General features: G+C 43.6%; 1 protein-coding gene and 1 pseudogene across 2 annotated transcripts in view; one reads left to right on the top strand and one right to left on the bottom strand.

Annotated features, from left to right (window-relative positions):
- The window catches only part of LOC148047293 (uncharacterized), a 53,760-nt pseudogene that overhangs the window by 24,917 nt on the left and 10,483 nt on the right, over positions 1-18,360 (bottom strand). The window lies entirely within an intron of this gene.
- LOC148047294 (uncharacterized) lies at positions 5,349-10,949 on the top strand. The gene is made up of 5 exons (XM_087711436.1): positions 5,349-5,807; positions 6,051-6,165; positions 6,279-6,346; positions 6,986-7,115; positions 8,191-10,949. Exons 1-5 carry the CDS (start codon positions 5,490-5,492, stop codon positions 9,843-9,845), a joined length of 2,286 nt encoding a protein of 761 aa, XP_087567562.1. The 5' UTR covers positions 5,349-5,489; the 3' UTR covers positions 9,846-10,949.

The raw sequence follows: 18,360 nt of genomic DNA, 5'->3' as shown, positions 1-18,360 counted from the left end.
ACCTGGAATTAACAAGAATGTTCCTTACAGTGAGGACAATTAATTTATCAATATCTTTTTTAAGTGAGGTTGTTGCAGAAAATGACAGGCGTTAGACATCTCAGGATACAGGAAAAGTTTATTTGGCAGCCAGGTTCAGAAAGCTAACCCATGGCTTAGCATTGCAAGTTCTGAACAACCTTAATTAGCGAAGCACGCATTCTTATACATTCCCAAAAGCATTGCAACATGGAAATTCTTAACACATTTCTAAGTGGTTACCTTGAGGAGAAAACCTTATAAGGAGATGAAGGTCTTGCTTCTCCTTTTGTTTCAGGTATGGCTTACGTGTTATTAACGAACTTTAATTGAACTTTGTGGTTTGGACTTTTAACACAAGTTTAGGGATGTTGGCGAGAACATCCTGTGGTTAGTGAATGGGAACACTTCCTTTAAGTAACTTCCAACTGTCCCTGTTATTCTATTGCAAGTTCCAACTCTTGTCTATGTGACTTTTAATATAGAAGTAAAGGGGTTCTAAGAGGCTGTCCAGCCTGACCCAGTAGGTTTCACACTTAATGTCCAAATCTCACTTTATGGCTGCTTTATCGTCTCCAGAACTGGATACAATAGTCCAAATGGGATCTGACTAAAGCCCTATATAGTGAGTTAAGACCTCCTTTTTCCTGATGGTGATAAATCTGGTGATGCGTCCCAGAATTGTGTTTGCCTTCACAGCTGCCTGGTTACACTGTTTACTCATTTTGTACTTATCCTTTCCTCAGTGCCATGGTAACTTGTCCATACAGTTGTGTGAAAAAAGCACTGCTTGAACTCAATAGTGTTGTAGAAATATGCATACCTTTCCGCAGGTGGGTGCAATCCCCGCGACCGCTGGGCTGTAGCTCCAAGGAGCATGCTGAGGAATGCCATCAGGCCTGTCAGATGCACTGGCCTGATTTGCAGCCTCCTGTTGCATCCCAGCTGTGGTGGCAGGGGTAGGAGCCAAGGTGGCGCAGTGGTTAAATGCAGCACTGCAGGCTACTGCTAGATCAGCAGGTCAGCGGTTCAAATCTCACCGGCTCAGGGTTGACTCAGCCTTCCATCCTTCCGAGGTGGGTAAAATGAGGACCCAGATTGTTGGGGGCAATATGCTGACTCTCTGTAAACCGCTTAGAGAGGCCTGAAGGCCTATGAAGCGGTATATAAGTCTACTGCTATTGCTATAGGGAAGAACAGCCTCGGCAATGGGAAGTGTGGGGAGCAGGTTCATTGGAGGATGAAGCTTGAGGGAGGGGGCCAAGCACGCAGGGGCTGAAGTGTGGTAGTGACAAGTTGGGCTTCATCATAAACATATTTGGGTGAGAATCCATGTACAATTCTTGGTTAACTCTTTTGTATTTCCTGTAGGTGTGTAATGATCTAGGGAAGGTTAAAAAAAGGTGGCCAAACCTCACAAGTGGTAGCCTGAGAGATGAAATGACTAATGAAAAGCAAAAGCAATTAGCATATGATATTTTATTGGTGAACTCCAGATTTTTTTAAGGTACTATCATTTGAAGATGAGCAATGCTACATGTACATGAAGAATGAAAATCTTGTTCTTAAGTTTGTTTATTGCAGATTCCATTTCGGGGTTAGGATTAGGGTTGGATGTGGCCAGGGCATTTCTGATGGTGGGTGTAGACAGCTTGACACCACTCACTGGGCATGGCTGATGGTGGATGTGGCCACTGGTTGAGTATGGCCACCGTGACACCATTCCCCAAACTGCTGGTATGTCACTTATTTGCATTCAGTAGACCGGGCTGAATCCATGCGGGCCCGATGTCTCCTCTTTTCATTGGGTAGACCTGGCTGAAGCCACGCTGGCCCAATGTCTCCTCTTCACATTGGGTAGACCTGGCCGAAGCCACGCTGGCCCGATGTTTGCTCTTCACACTGGGTAGATGGGCCAAACCCACCCTCTTCGCATTGGGAAGACTGGGCTGAAGCAACATGGGCTGCCCCCTTACATTTTACAGGACAACCGTGTGGGCCGGATCCAACCCACAGGCCTTGTGTTTGACACCCCTGGTCTACAGCATCTTTTACTGGAAATATTTCTTTTTAAGAGATGCAATCTTGGAAGGGGGGGAAAGAACTGGCGTTGGCTCTCTGTCCTTTCAAAAATATGTAAAGCCTTTTCTGCTATTTCGCTTGGGGATTTTAGAGAAGTGCATAAGCATGAGATTGTTTAAGGCTTCAAAGGCCCATGCCTCCATTTTAATTAACGTTTATTTTCAAAATTTAACAATCCTTACCTCTATTTTAAATATTTATGCTTATTTTTTATTTTTTAACATTTTGTCAGAACACAACCCAGAGTCCATTGGTGAGGGAGATGGGCAGTTTCTAAAGTGTGTGTGTGTGTCTGTGTGTGTGTATGTGAGAGAGAGAGAGGGAGAGAGAGGGAGAGAGAAAGAGAGAGGGAGGGAGGGAGGATATGGAAATAGATTGATAGATACAGTTCAATGATATAGATAGATTACATAGGATGGACATAGCTAATAACGATACATAGACAAATGTGGATAGAGATATTAGATGACAGATAAGGCTATAGATCGATAGAGATGATAGGTAGATAGATCAATAGGTAGACAAATACATAGATACATAAATGCATGTAGAGAATAGATAGATAATGCTAGATAATAATAGACGAGTGGAGATGGATGGATAGATGATAAACATCTTAAATGTGCCCTGGGGTGGGTGGGTGGGTGGGTGGGTGGGTGGATGGATGGATGGATGGATGGATGGATGGATGGATGGATGGATGGATGGATAGATAGATAGATAGATAGATAGATAGATAGATAGATAGATAGATAGATAGATAGATAGATAGATAGATAGATAGATAGATAGATAGATGATAAAGATCTTAAAGGTGTCATTGGTCAGGCTCTCCTTTGTGATGCTGCAGTCTCGGCAAATAAGATGTGCTCCTTGGGCATAAAAGAGTCAAAGAAATGAAGCGTGAGGTAAATTTTACCTCAAAAGATGTTGGTAGACAAATATAGATAGAGATATTAGATGATAGACGATTGATTGATAGAGATGATAGACAGATAGATCAATAGACAAGACATACAAATACCTAGATATGGATGGATGATGCATATATAAATACTAATAGATCAACTAGTACATGGCTAGAAATAGATGATACATAGATACATAAATAAATGTAGAGTAATAGCAATAGCAATAGCAGTTAGACATATACCGCTTCATAGGGCTTTCAGCCCTCTCTAAGTGGTTCACAGAGTCAGCATATCGCCCCCACAGTCTGGGTTCTCATTTTACCCACCTCGGAAGGATGGAAGGCTGAGTGAACCTTGAGCCCGTGAGATTTGAATTGCCGCTAACAGTCAGCTGAAGTGGCTGCAGTACTGCACTCTAACCACTGACAAATGAATAGAGATGAATGGATGAACAGATAGATATTTATTTATTTAGTTTGTCACATGTACAAGGTAACAGGAATAAGAATAAACATGAATAAGAACACAGGAAATGGGTACAAATAAATGGGGATAGTTGGACAGGGATGTTGGGCACGGTTATGCCTACACCTAATAAATGATAAAGATGATAGATGATAAACATCATGAAGGTGCTTTTGGATGGATGATGGATGATAAACATCTTAAAGGTGCCCTTGGCCAAATTCTCCTTTGTGACGCTGCATAGGATCAGCACACAAGATGCAAAGAAGACTCCTTGAGCAGAAAAGATTCAAAGAAATGAAGTCTGAGGTAAATTTTACCTCAGAAGATGTTGGTGAAACTAGGGCCGGAATGGCTTCCCTTCAGCGGGAGAGAAAGGGGGAATTCCTCTAAAGGAAGGAGCAGGGAAACCTTTAGGAGTCGGGGGGGGGACCGCCCCCAATCAAACCCCTCCCCAATCCCTTTGGGGAAGCCCCGTTTATTTTCTGCTTCTCTCCGAGTCTTTCCCGCCCTTACGGGGAATCCTGTAATTTTAGGCAGACCCCTCCAGGGGGCGCCCTCGGCCAAGAAAAAGTAACGCCAGGAGCTTCCCCATTGGAGGAGGCGTGACGTCACAAACGCTGGCCGGTCTAGGACCGTGCACTCGCTCGCCATAACCCCTGGGGCTCCATAAGGAGGCGGAGAGGCTACGGGAGAGTCTGGCGGGGGGAGATCCAGACGTGTCCCGGGTGAGGGTGAGGGCTCTCCCCGTGTAAAGGGAGGCGAAGGAGGGCGAGACCTTGCGGAGACCCAGCAGGAGAGGAGAGAAGCGTGGCAAAGATTTGCTTTTTTTTTGGTGTGGAAGTGCTAGGAAAAAGTGTACATTGGGTTTCAGTAGATCCAAATAAATATCATTGATGTGGTTGCTTTCCACGCATGAATTGAATCCTTTCTGGTGGCGTTAAATTTTACTAAAATGTACAAATATTTGGAGGTCTTTGGGTGGGGGGACAAATGTCAGGGTTTTAAAGGCTCCTGCTGGGTTGAGGCTGTTTTTCAAATATCGCTCATTAAAGTTTCTGAGTCAAACTGGAAAATGAAGAAGTAGATATATAAAGGAAAAAAACAGGTTAACTCCAGTCTTTTTCAATCGGTTTTTAACCACTTTCCCCTGTATTTAAATCGCCTTTGTACCAAATCTCTTTTTGTGTATCAACTCCATACGTGGACGAATCTTTACATCCCAGTGGAGTCTTCAGCTCTTCTCTTTTTTGCTTTTTCATTTTCTTTTTCTCTGTTCATTGATGATCTAATGCTATCTATCCCCCTTGCCTTCCATTCTCCAAAGGTCTTCTTCAGCTTCCCTATCCCATTTCCTGAGGGGAATTCTCTACTCAGTCTCTATATAAACATCTTTCTCTTTCTCTGTCTCTGTCTGTCTGTCTGCTGTCTATCTCTGTGTGTGTGTGTGTGTGTGTGTGTGTGTATACGTGTATATATATTTGAGATTCATATTCCTTTTTCACTATTTTCCTTCCTTTGTTTTGCAATTCCAATTGTATTCCAGTCACAGACCAGATGCCCTCTGCCTTCCCTTCCAACACAAGGCAGCAGCCCAGCCGGTCACACTTTCCATTTTGAGGTCATTGTGAAGATAAGTGTTTTTGCAGGTGGGGGAGAAATGGAGCAGCAAAAGCCCCCTGCTCACCTCACCAAGGGACAATGCATAGTTTCCAACCCACTAACAGTTTTAGGCGCTTCCCTTTTGGTCCACTAGAGGGCGAAGGTTTCGGCTGGCTTTCCAGAGGACGCTGCAAAAGAAGGGACATCCCTGAGCCTTCCCTCTCTAGAACGTAACACTCGCTCTCCTTAACCCTTGGAGTTCCGCAGGCGCTGAAAAGGCTGCAGGAGAGCTTTGCAAGGGAGGCATCGAGACCTGATGTTGTGTGGGGACTCTTCCCGTGCGAAGAGAGGCCGTGGAGAAAGAGAGACACGTGCCCAGCCCTCCTCCGGGTTCAATCCCGCATTGCATGCATGATGGAGGAAACCACCATGCGGTCAAACATTGAAGCCTGGAACTTCAGGGGCCTCCAATACCAGGAGGCTGAAGGTCCCCGAGGACTTTGCAGCAAGCTCCACAACTTTTGTAGGCGATGGCTGAGACCAGAAAAGCACACCAAAGCCCAGATGCTGGACCTGGTGGTTCTGGAGCATCTCCTGGCTATCCTTCCCCCAGAGATGGAGAGCTGGGTGCGGGAGTGTGGAGCAGAGACCAGCTCCCAGGCGGTGGCCCTGGCAGAAGGCTTCCTCCTGAGTCAGGTGGAGGAGAAGAAAGAGCAGGCTGAGTTGCAGGTGAGACACTTTACTCTTAGGGAGCTCAAAAGAATAGAAAATATGTTTGAATTCTTCACCCCTCCTTCCCAAACTTCTCTGGCATTCACAATAGGTGATGTTCCTGTAGGACATTGTTCCATAGTTTTCTCACTCAACCTCACTGATGGATTCTGGAGTCTTTGAGATTGAATTCTGAATATAAGAATTCACTTTATTTTGTGTGATGTATATTAATTCTTTTTTCCTTCCTCCAATTTGAAGTGTTGCGATATGGACATCAGAGACCCTGAGGGAAAGAAGAATCCATCAAATCACCCTCAGGAGATATTTTGCAGGAGGATCCCTTGGGAAGATCCAAGTCGGGACACCTCAGGAGGTAATTGAAGGATCTTCAGATTACCCACCTGTCTTACTTTCACTATCCCTTGTCTCCTATAGAATATCTCCTCCTATTTTGTTAATTATGCATTTTGAAATTATTCCTTACAGAGAAACAAAGAATGAAGTTTTCGGGTTTTTATAATGGAGCTCAAACAGTGGTTGAACCTCCAAATCAAGTAAGAAAGGCAAAAATTGTTAGTTTCGTATTCTCCCTTTGCTTCAGGAAGTAAAGCAGGTGTGCAGAGTGCTCTCTCCTTCTATTTCCCTTCCTTGTTTGGACTGGATTATTTTTGTGTTCCTGAGCGACATAGAAAGCATAATAGTATGTTCAATTTGCTCTCAATCAGCATAGCTTCCTCTGTAGAATATTACTGGGACAGGTTGGTTTGTCCTTTCTACCCTCATTCTGTTTAGGAAATGTTTTTTAAAGACCATTGGTTAACCTCTTCTGCTAGGTGTCCCCCCCAACTATGAGTTTACAAGAAGTAGAAGTGATTGTCCACTAGGACTCCAAAATCCCTGTTGCACTTACTACTGTTGAGCTAGGTATCACCTGTTCTATGCCTGTGCATTTGTTTTGTCTTTCCTAAATGTAAAACCTTACGTTTCTAGCTGCTGAATTCCATTAGTTAGATAGGGCTCAAGCTGTTGATCCTTCTTTATCCCAAGTTTATCTTCTGGAGTTTTGGTATTTCTGTCAATTTGTTCTTCTCTGCAAATGTGATGAGTTCCCCTTCTATCCCCTTTTCTAAATCATTGATGAAGATGAACAGATCTTGCAAATCCTCCTGTTGCGTTCTTTTTTCCATGTTCAGGAGAGTCTTGTGTCCTTCGAGGAGGTGGCTGTTTATTTCTCTGAGGAGGAATGGTCTCAACTGCATCCTGACCAAAAAGTACTCCATTCTGAAGTCATGCTTGAAAACCATAGGAACGTGGTCTCTCTGGGTAAGAGTTTTCTAGTCCCCAATCAGAGAGTTCAAGAAGACAGATTATAGTTAGTTTTTTTATTTAAAAATCACTAATCAGATATTGTCTCCTGGAAGGGAGAAGGAAAGGATCTGGCCTTACGACTATAATTTTATTGCGTGTATCTTTACGATTTACATTGTTTTATTTAGTTTCCTAGCACGATTTATGTTGATTGGTTATTTAGTATCCTATGACTATCACTAAGCGTTGTATCCTATGATTTATGGTGAATGTATTTTTATGATGATGATGATCATGATTTCTCACATAGCTTTTATGTACACTGAGAGCTTATGCACTGAAGACAAATTCATATTGTCTAATTGCATTTGACCTATAAACACCCTACCCCGCTGAGACTAAACTTGCGTCAATGTAGCAAGCAATAAGTTCCTTTGCCTGCTTTGGTGCATTTGCAGAAAACAGGCCTAAAGTAGTGAGAGATCATGCAAGATCAGTACAGTGAAATCTCGTACTACCCATACTGTATAATCTCGCACTATATACTTTAGGCCTCTGCTGACTGAGGCCTGCACGAGATCCAGGGTAATAGGCTTAGCAAACAGGAAAGACCTCTTTGGTTTCAAACACTTTTGCCCGGATCTCATGCAGTCCTCAGTTCAAAGAGAACACAGTCCTAAAGTACTAGCATGAGATATTGCACTACTGATCTCACATGATCGTAGTTTAGGGGTCTCTTCTCTGCAAACTGAGAAGAGCCCTTGAAAGTGAGACTTTTATCCTTAACCCACCCCAATAAATCCTAGGTTTTTTCCTAATTCCTCTTCAGATGTTTCCTTAACTCAAAACTGACTTTGAGTGAGATTTACATATATAGAGATAATTGGAAGGAAAGAGATATTTTCTAGACATTTTCAAAGCTTTCATGACTCATGAATATAAAAATAATATCCGTATCACAGCACTGTAATCATGCAAAATACAACATAATGGAATTTCAGAAAAATTCAGAAGATAATTCATTGACTTTCTACAGTTTGATCTTTTTCTTTAACCTTCTTATCATTTTCCTTTCTCTTTTCCTTTGAAGGTAATAACGGGCAGGAGAATCAAGATTCCTGTGAACTGTTCCCAGTGATCAATGCTCAAGATGGAACGGAGAACTTTGGAATTCAAATGGAATTAGAAAGGCATGAAAGAAACCAGTCAAACAATTGGAATCAGGAAAGATCATATTCCATTGATGCTCCAATGTATGACTTTCTTGCCCAACAAGAGAAAATGAGGAAAAAATATATTGGGAAAAGTATGAAGCTAATTAAAGCTAAATTACATGTAAACGAACACTATTTAACCCAAAACAAAGGAGAAGATGCTATAAGAACATACAACAGCGAAAATTACAATGGGACATTCATTCTTTGTCTTGGAAATAACTTCCGTACATCTCATAAAGTAATTCACACAAAAGAGAAGCCTTATAAATGCATGGTGTGTGGAAAGACCTTTACTCGAAATGATAGTCTTGTATGCCATAATATGATCCACACAGGGAAAAGGCCATTTAAATGCATGGAATGTGGAAAGGCCTTTGCTCGAAATGGAGGTCTTATTTCCCATAAATTGATCCACACAGGGGAGAAACCGTTTAAATGCATGGAGTGTGGAAAGGCCTTTGCTCAAAAAGGTAATCTTATTTCCCATGAGATGATACATACAGGGGAGAGGCCATATAAATGTATGGCATCTAGAAAGACCTTTGCTCTCAGCAGTAGTTTTGGTATTCACAAAAAGTTCCATCCAGGAGAAAAGCTAATTAAAGAGAAATTACATGTAAATGAACACTATTTAACCCAAAACAAAGAAGAAGATGGTATAAGAAGACACAACAGACAAAATTACAATGGAACATTCATTCTTTCTCTTGATAATAACATCTGTACATCTCATAAAGTAATTCACACAAAAGAGAAGCCTTATAAATGCATGGTGTGTGGAAAGAGCTTTACTCGAAATGATAGTCTTGTTTGCCATAATATGATCCACACTGGGAAAAGGCCATTTAAATGCATGGAATGTGGAAAGACCTTTGCTCGAAATGGAGGTCTTATTTCTCATAAGTTGATCCACACGGGGGAGAAACCATTTAAATGCATGGAATGTGGAAAGGCCTTTGCTCAAAAAGGTAATCTTATTTCCCATAAGATGATACATACAGGGGAGAGGCCATATAAATGCATGGAGTGTGGAAAGACCTTTGCTCAAAATGGAGGTCTTCATCGCCATAAGATGATCCACACAGGGGAAAAACCATATAAATGCATGGAGTGTGGAAAGATGTTTGCTCGGAGCAGTAGACTTACTACCCACAAAAAGATTCACACAGGGGAGAAACCGTTTAAATGCATGGAGTGTGGAAAGACCTTTGCTCGAAATTGTGATCTTCTTTGCCATAACAGGATTCATACAGGGGAGAAGCCATATAAATGCATGGAGTGTGGAAAGACCTTTGCTTTCAGCAGTAGTCTTGGTAGTCACAAAAAGATCCATACAGGAGAAAAGCCATTTCAATGCATGGAGTGTGGAAAAACCTTTGCTCTGAGCCATAGACTTACTACCCACAAAAAAATGCACACAGGGGAGAAACCGTTTAAATGCATGGAGTGTGGAAAGACCTTTGCTCTGAGCAGTAGACTTAGAAGCCACAAAAAGATCCATACAGTGGAAAAAAACATATGTCCATGAATTGTTGAAAGACATTTGCTCAGAGCAGTAGTCTTGCTTCTCATAACAAAATCCACACAGGACAGAAGCCATTTAAATGCATGGAATGTGGAAAGACCTTTGCTCTGAATGGTCATCTTCTCACAAAAGGCTCCATGCTCGGGAGAAACTATATAGCAATGTCAATTCCACTTAGACTTATCTTTCACCATAATGCTTCATAACACACACTGAGCAGTTTACAAAGTCGGCATATTGTCACCAGTAATCTGGGTACTAATGATATAGCTGTGCTTTAAATTCTCCAAAAGGCTTAAGCTTCCTAGTCACATTTGTTGAGGTGAATTTCCTACTCAATTCCTATGTAAAATTTTACCTCATTATGAGGTAACCATTCTGGAATATCCATAGGTTTCAGCTTTTTCTCCATTTTGGAACTGGTTTTCTTTTTTCTTTTTCTTCAGAGTCTGTCTGCGGGCATCAAAGGTGGCTGGTCACCTTTGGGGTGTTCATCAGAGGTTGTTGGAGGGGTCTCTGCCCTTTTTGCTCACTGTGAGACTGAGCAAATAATTTGAAAAAGGCACTTGTCTATTGAATTAAAGAAATAAAAAACATGCATAAAAATCATTTTTGTGATTGTGGCTTCCCTGGCTGTGTCACACTTTCCTCCACTTAAGATCAGAGTTCGCAACAACCGCAAGACATAAGCTGGGTTTCCCAGAGAACCTCTGGGCCGTTCTCTTTTGACTGCCTGGCTGTTTATGACAGGATTTGGACCAGTGGTTGGTTTCCCATCTTTTTACTACTAGTTTGCGCATACTCATGGACAATGCTTCTGCACAAAAGCTTCTGCCCATGCAGAGAAGCATCCGGACAGGTGGGCGAAGGCTCCTGCCACTGCTACTATTGGTTTGACCGAGCCGAACCGGGAGCAAAACACCTTTGATTTGGATCTTTAAAAAAAACAAAACAATTTTTATTTGTTTTTAAACAAAGACAAACATAAAAATAAAAAAACCATCTTCCATTACAAATTGTAGAAAGTGTGTCAGTTGGTTACAGTATTTCCATGCATCTCTTCCATAGTCACCACCTGCTTTTCATATCAAATCGCACATTTTAAATTCACCTATATTCCTGTATATCACAATTATTATATCTCAACCTTAATTTGACTATTATTGTTTTTACGTCCTTTTATATATAATATTCAAAATCTAGAATAGGATTATATAATAACATTCCATTAAATCATCCTAAAATCATCCAATCACAATACATCTGTATAACATATTCTAGATAAAACTTTTAAACCTCCTCTCATAATCTCCCTATATTGGGGTTTTTGGATCTTTTTGAGGCCTCCCCCAATCTCTGCCGAGATTACAGGGCGGCTGTTCTTGTGGGAAGCGAGTTCAAATTCTCCAGCGAGATTTTTTCTTCATCTCCATAAAGGGAAGGGAACATCAGGCGCTTCCCTATTGGCCCACAGGGGGACAAAAGTCACGGCTGCCGGAGGAAGAAGGCGGGGCTTAGCAGTGAGAAGACGGAGTTTCAGGCTGTTCCTGAAATTCCCCTATTCCGAAGGAAATTGGACGGGTCGTTTCCGATCCTAGCTGTCCCGTAGAGACAGTGAAAGGTTAGGGGAGATCCAGTGACCTCAGAGACGTTCGCAAGTCTCTGGGGGCTTGGAATTTAACCCCTTTTGCCAGCTCCTGGATTAGCTGTAAGCTAACTGAAACTGCAGGTTGCTCCTAAGAATGATGGAAGTGGTTTCAACTGGTAAGCTGATTTTATTACTCAAAGAGATACGGTCCACATTAAAATTTAAGCTAACTGAAGCCAAAGAACAGAAAAATCTAGCGGCGAATTGGTTTTTTTTAAAATGGATTTATGGCCGGTGGTTTTAATGATATTTACGTGGATAAAGGAAAGATTACTCCAACATTCCCTTTGACTCTTCTTAAGTGGGCTGTAAACCAATTTGGCTTTTCACAATCTGACACTTTTATTGCTTGGCTGTGTTGGTCTAAGATCAGATAAGATCGCAAAGCTCCCAGCGTGTTCTTACTTGCAAATATTTTAAAGCTTCTAGCTGCGTCACAACATGGCGACTACATACACTTCAAATGATTTGTTTCAAATGATTTTCTCTGCATTTCAAAAGTTGTTTGACTCGTATGAAAGATTTGAAAAAAAATTGGACTATTTAACATTAAAATATGAAGAAAAAAGTGAGAATGTTGAATGTTTGAATGTTCCTGAAATACAATACTAATTATCGTAATCATTCTAACCATCTTGATTACTGAGAGCCATTTGGCTCTGCCTGGACTCGCACCCTAACAGCTGCGCAATCTATCCTTTTCTTCCTTTTCTCTATCTCTTCTCTTCTTACTTTGTATGGGATATGCTAGGGGTATGTATGTAATTGAATGAATGATCCCACTTTTTATTACCATTATTGTTGTATTTTCTGTGTTTTTAACTACTACGTGGGGACTGTTTGGGGGAGTGTTTGAGTATGTTTGATTCGGAGGACCTGCCGGGAGTGGCGGGGGCTATGGGGGTGGTTGAGGGGACCAGAGATACAGGAGAGGGTCGGGGTATTGCGGTCGTAACAGGGAGGGGCAGATACGGTGGGGACTTTAGGGCAGGCCATTACCGGGGAAGGAGGGTTCGCTACATTGCAGAGATCCCTCCTTCCGGCCCTAGGAGTCCCACTCCAAGACCAGATGGCGTAAGTAGTCAGGACCCTGGTCTCAGGCTGTTGTCGCTAAATGCCAGGTCTGTTGTTCATAAAGCTCCTCTCGTCCGGGACTTAATTTTAGACGAGAGGGCAGACCTGGCATGTATTACTGAAACCTGGCTGGGCCCAGAGGGAGGAGTCCCCCTTGTAGAGCTGTGCCCAGAAGGATTCCAGGTGCTGCATCAGCCGAGAGCCCGGGGAAGGGGTGGGGGTGTGGCCGCCGTTATCCGGGAGTCGTTAGTTCCTCGTAGGGTCCCTGCTCCGGAGATTGTCGGGTGTGAGTCTTTGCTGTTAAAGTTGGACCTCAAGGGTCAAGTGGGTCTGCTGCTAACGTACCTGCCTCCCAACAGCGTTGCAGCAGCCCTCCCCTCGCTCCTCGAGTCGGTAGCCGAGCTGGCAATTGAGTTCCCTAGGTTGATGGTCCTGGGGGACTTCAATTTGCCGTCGCTCGGTGAAAACTCTGATGGGGCGCAGGAGTTCATGGCCTCCATGACAGCCATGGGCTTGACCCAAGTAATTAGAGGCCCAACCCATTCAGCGGGACACATGCTTGACCTTGTATTTCTCTCGGAGCAGTGGATTTGTGACCTTGGTCTGAGGGGGAGCAACATCATACCCCTGTCGTGGTCAGACCACTGCCTACTGAGGCTCGACTTCCGGAGGCCAAACCCCCACTGTAGGGAGGAGGAACCGACCAGGTGGTTCCGCCCCAGGTGTCTTATGGAGCCGTCAAGGTTCCAGATAGAGCTTGGGGTTATTCCTGACACTCTCGCCCACAGTCCGGTGGAGACTCTGGCTGCTGCGTGGCACTCGGCAGCGTCGGAGGCCCTCGACCGGATTGCGCCACTGCAGCCCCTCCGAGGCAGCGGATCCCGGAGACCTCCTTGGTTCACCGAGGAACTCCGGGAGATGAAGCGCCGGAGGAGATGCCTAGAGCACCGTTGGAGGTCCGATAAGTCCGAATCGAACCGAGCAATGGTAACCACCTGCACCAGGGAATACACCAGGGCACTTAGGGCAGCAAAAAGATCTCACATAGCCACCCTGGTTGCATCCGCTGAGTCCCGTCCAGCCGCCCTGTTTAGGATAACCCGCTCCCTGCTGAACAAAAGGGAGGCGGGGGAACCCTTGCAGGGCAGAGCTGAAGAGTATGCCCAATTCTTAGCGGACAAAATTGCTCGGTTTCGGTCGGACTTGGACTCCACCCCCGCAGTTCCAGCCGAGACACAGGGGGACCAAGTAGAACAGCTCTGGGTTGAGTTTCAGGACGTTACCCCCGGGGATGTGGACAAGGCCATGAGAGCTGTAAGTACCTCCACCTGTGTTCTGGATCCGTGTCCCTCATGGCTGGTTACGAACTGCAGTGAGGTGACACGAGGCTGGATCCAGGCGGTCGTGACCGCCTCCCTTCGGGAGGGGAACTTCCCCACCGCACTGAAAGCGGCGGTAGTGAGACCCCTCCTGAAGAAACCATCCTTGGATCCAGCTGTCCTTAATAACTATCGCCCTGTCTCCAACCTTCCCTTCCTGGGGAAGGTTGTTGAGAAGGTGGTGGCCTTCCAGCTCCAACGGTCCTTGGAGGAAGCAAACTACCTAGACCCCTTCCAGTCAGGCTTCAGAACCGGTTACAGCACAGAAACCGCTTTGGTCGCATTGATTGATGATCTCTGGAGAGCCAGAGATGAAGGACATCCCTCCATCCTGGTCCTCCTTGACCTCTCAGCGGCTTTCGATACCATCGACCATGGTGTCCTTCTGCGACGACTGCGGGAGGTGGGAGTGGGAGGCACCGTGCTACGGTGGTTCTCCTCCTACCTCTCGGACAGGTCGCAGTCGGTGTTAGTGGGGGGGCAGAGATCGTCCCCTAGGCCCCTAAATTATGGGGTGCCTCAGGGCTCGGTCTTATCCCCCCTACTATTCAACATCTACATGAAACCGCTGGGAGAGATCATCCGCAGGCACGGGATTAGATACCATCAATATGCGGACGATACTCAATTGTATCTGTCCGCCCCGTGCCAACTCAATGAAGCGGTGGATGTGATGAGCCGGGGTCTTGAGGCCGTTATGGACTGGATGAGGGTTAACAAGCTTGTGCTCAACCCAGAAAAGACCGAGTGGCTGCTGTGTTTTCCTCCCAAAGATCTGACTAATATCCCATCACTCAGGCTGGGGGGTCAAATTTTATACCCCTCAGAGAGGGTTCGCAACTTGGGAGTCCTCCTGGATCCGCAGCTGTCATTTGACCACCACCTAACGGCTGTGACCAGGGGGGCATTCGCCCAGGTTCGCCTGGTGCGCCAGTTGCGACCCTACCTGAATCGGGAGGCTCTCACAACAGTCACTCGGGCCCTTGTGATCTCTAGGCTGGAATACTGCAATGTGCTCTACATGGGGCTGCCCTTGAAGAGCATCCGGCGACTTCAGCTAGTGCAGAACGCAGCCGCGCGAGTGATCGCGGGTGCACCTCGATTCACCCGCATAACACCTATCCTCCGCGAGCTGCGCTGGCTGCCTGTCGATCTCCGGATGCGCTTCAAGGTGCTATTAATCACCCATAAAGCCCTACATGGCAGTGGATCTGGATACTTGAGAGACCGCCTTCTGCCAATTACATCCCTGCGACCAATAAGATCCCACAGACTAGGCCTCCTCCGTATCCCATCGGCCAGCCAGTGTCGGCTGGCAACTACAAGGAGGAGGGCCTTCTCAGCAGTAGCCCCGGCCCTTTGGAACGAGCTCCCTGTAGAGATTCGTACCCTCTCCACCGTCCAAGCCTTCCGCATAGCCTTGAAGAACTGGCTCGCCCGTCAGGCCTGGGGATAAGGATAGTTACCCCTCCCGAATGATGAATGTATGTTGCCTACCATTTTATTATATGTCTCTATTTGATGTTTGTCTTTCCCCCCTTCCCAGTTTTATGTGAGCCGCCCTGAGTCCCCTCAGGGAAAAGGGCGGCCTACAAATTCTAATAAAACTACAAAACTACAAACTACAAATGAAGAATGTTAGAAATGAAGTCTTTCAACTTGCTGACACACTGGGCATCTGGTTTACTTCGGAGGGACAAAGAGATGCAACGCTTGAAAGGGGGACAGCCATACAGAAGATTTATTTCAAAAGACAGAGCGCAGGAGGAATGAGAAGCATTAAAGAAGCTATACTTTATGAAACATCATTTGCAGAATTTTCGATACCACCCTTTAGAATTAAAAACAAACTGAAAAGTGTAACAAGCCGAGGACAACGTTATTATACATCATACAAACAATGTAATATTTTTGCTAATGCCAGTTGTTTCTAAGCATTTTATGATCCAACTATGTGGCAGTGAGTCAAATGCCTTTTTGTAATCAATCCAGACCATATTCAAGTTCGTTTTTCTGTTCTTACAATTTTCTAATATCATTTTATCAATTAGAAGCTGATCTTTTGTGCCCCTGCTCCTTCTTTTGTTGCCTTTTTGCTTTACTGGCAAGATGTTGTTTGTTTCCAAATAATCCATCATGTTATCTGCAATAATGCCTGTGAGTAATTTGAAGGTTGTTGGCAAGCATGTTATTGGTCTGTAGTTTTCAGGTGTTGTTCCTTTAGTTGCATCTTTCTGAATCAAGTATGTTTTTCCAGTTGTCAACCATTCATCAATTTGGCCCTTTTGTAAAATTTCATTCAGTTGCCTGGCCAATATTGAATGTAAACTGGTCAGATATTTGACCAGAAACCATGTAATTGGTCCTTTCCAGGTGATGTCCAATTCTTTACCTTTTTAACTCGATTTTTGACCATCTCAGTTGTTATTTCTAATACTTGCATTTGTTTGTTGCCAATGCTTTTCTCAAAGTCATGTATCCACTTTGCTTCCTTGTTGTAGTCCTTTGCATTTTCCAACAATTCTTTCCAGAATTCAACTGTGGCCTGTTTTTCTGGTTTTTCACTTTTGGTGTCACCATTCACATTAAGACTTTGATAAAAACGCCATTGGTCTGATCGAAATTGCTGATTTTGTTTATATTGGATGATTCGTGCCTCATATCTTTCCATTTTTCTAGCTGTTGCTGTTATCTGCTGTTTTACAATCTCCACAGCTTCATTGATGTTTCTTGTATCCAATCTATATCTTCTGATTAGCCGATCTATGATTTTGTTGTTTTTAAGCCATTGTTCATGCATGTTCTTTACGTTACTGGCATCTGCTCTTAATTTTTTGATTTTTTGTTCTAAACGGATTTTCCACTTTGACTTTGATGCTTTTTCTGTTGTGTGACTAGGTACTTTAATTTTAATGCCTAGTTCATTAGTGACTATTACAGCTGCGCTGTACATTAACTGGTTTGTTTCCAAGATGGATTCCGGTTCAATTGTTGAAAACACTGCATTAACCATTTTCATGATAGGGGCCAAAATTTTCTTAGGCACAGTTTTTAGTGATGGTAAACGTTGCCTTTCCTCATTAAGCAGAAAATGCTCCATGATCTTATCCTTCAATTCTTTTTGTTTTTGAGTTAGTTCATCAGTTGGTTCAGTGATAACTGGTTCTAGTGGTGGTGATGTTATTTCCTCCCCGAGAGCTTCTTCTGGGAGTTCTACTATAATGTCTTTAGTTGTGTCTTGAATATCAGTTATTTCCGCTTGTGATATTGTTTTTTGGGTTTTGCAATTTGCCTGAATTTCCTCATGTTCAACTTCACTAAACACTTTATTCCGTATAATAAATCGCCTTTGATCTGCTAATCGTTGTTCACTAACATTTGAATCTGGATATTGTTGTTTCCATAATTCATACATTCGCTTTAAATAGCCACTTTTTTCTGGCTCTGAGTTGTAGTAACAGGCCATTATGGCACGGTTTTCATCTGCACTATATTTTTGTCATTTTGTTGGCTGGTCCACTTGTAGCCCACTTGTCGACGGATGTCCAAGGTGGCGCAGTGGTTAAATGCAGCACTGCAGGCTACTGCTAGATCAGCAGTTCAGCGGTTCAAATCTCACCGGCTCAGGGTTGACTCAGCCTTCCATCCTTCCGAGGTGGGTAAAATGAGGACCTAGATTGTTGGGGGCAATATGCTGACTCTCTGTAAACCGCTTAGAGAGGGCTGAAAGCCCTATGAAGCGGTATATAAGTCTACTGCTATGTCCAGGGACCCCAACATCCGCCGCGGCCCTTGTTAACCCGCGCGACGACCGATGCGGTATGGAATTCTTATTTGTTTTTTTCACCATTTTGTATGGGTTGGCGGGGTTTTTTTTACGGGACCAGATGCCAACCTGACCCCAACCCTCCTCCTTTCTCATCCGGGCTTGGGACCGGCAACGGCGGATTATTATTATTATTATTATTATTATTATTATTATTATTATGATGATTATGATTATGATTATGATTATGATTATGATTATGATTATGATTATGATTATGATTATGATTATTATTATTATTATTATTATTATTATTATTATTTTAAATAATAATTATAGTCAAATGAAAATGGATATATGATGATGGTGATATGTATGAATATTTGAGTTAAAATGCTCGAGTTAACATGAATTATGTTTGTTGAAGAGATGCATAAAAGTCTATTTGTAACCAACTGATACACTTTCTATAGCATGTATGTTGTATTTGTTTTAAATTAAAAATTAAAAAAATTTAATTAAAAAAAAGTCACGGCTGCCTTTGCAGAGGAGGACGTGAAGGAAACGACTTCATAGAGCCTTGCCGCTCTAGGATGCGGCACTCGCTCTCCTTAACCCCTGGGTCTCTGCAGGAGATGGAGAGTCTGCAGG

Source organism: Thamnophis sirtalis, unplaced genomic scaffold (assembly GCF_051295495.1).
Source record: "Thamnophis sirtalis isolate CommonGarterSnake01/CBP01778 unplaced genomic scaffold, rThaSir2_p1.2 scaffold_3, whole genome shotgun sequence".
Lineage (NCBI taxonomy): Eukaryota > Metazoa > Chordata > Lepidosauria > Squamata > Natricidae > Thamnophis > Thamnophis sirtalis.
The sequence above is the reverse complement of the archived record's forward strand: the minus strand, read 5'-3'. Positions and strand labels throughout refer to the sequence as shown.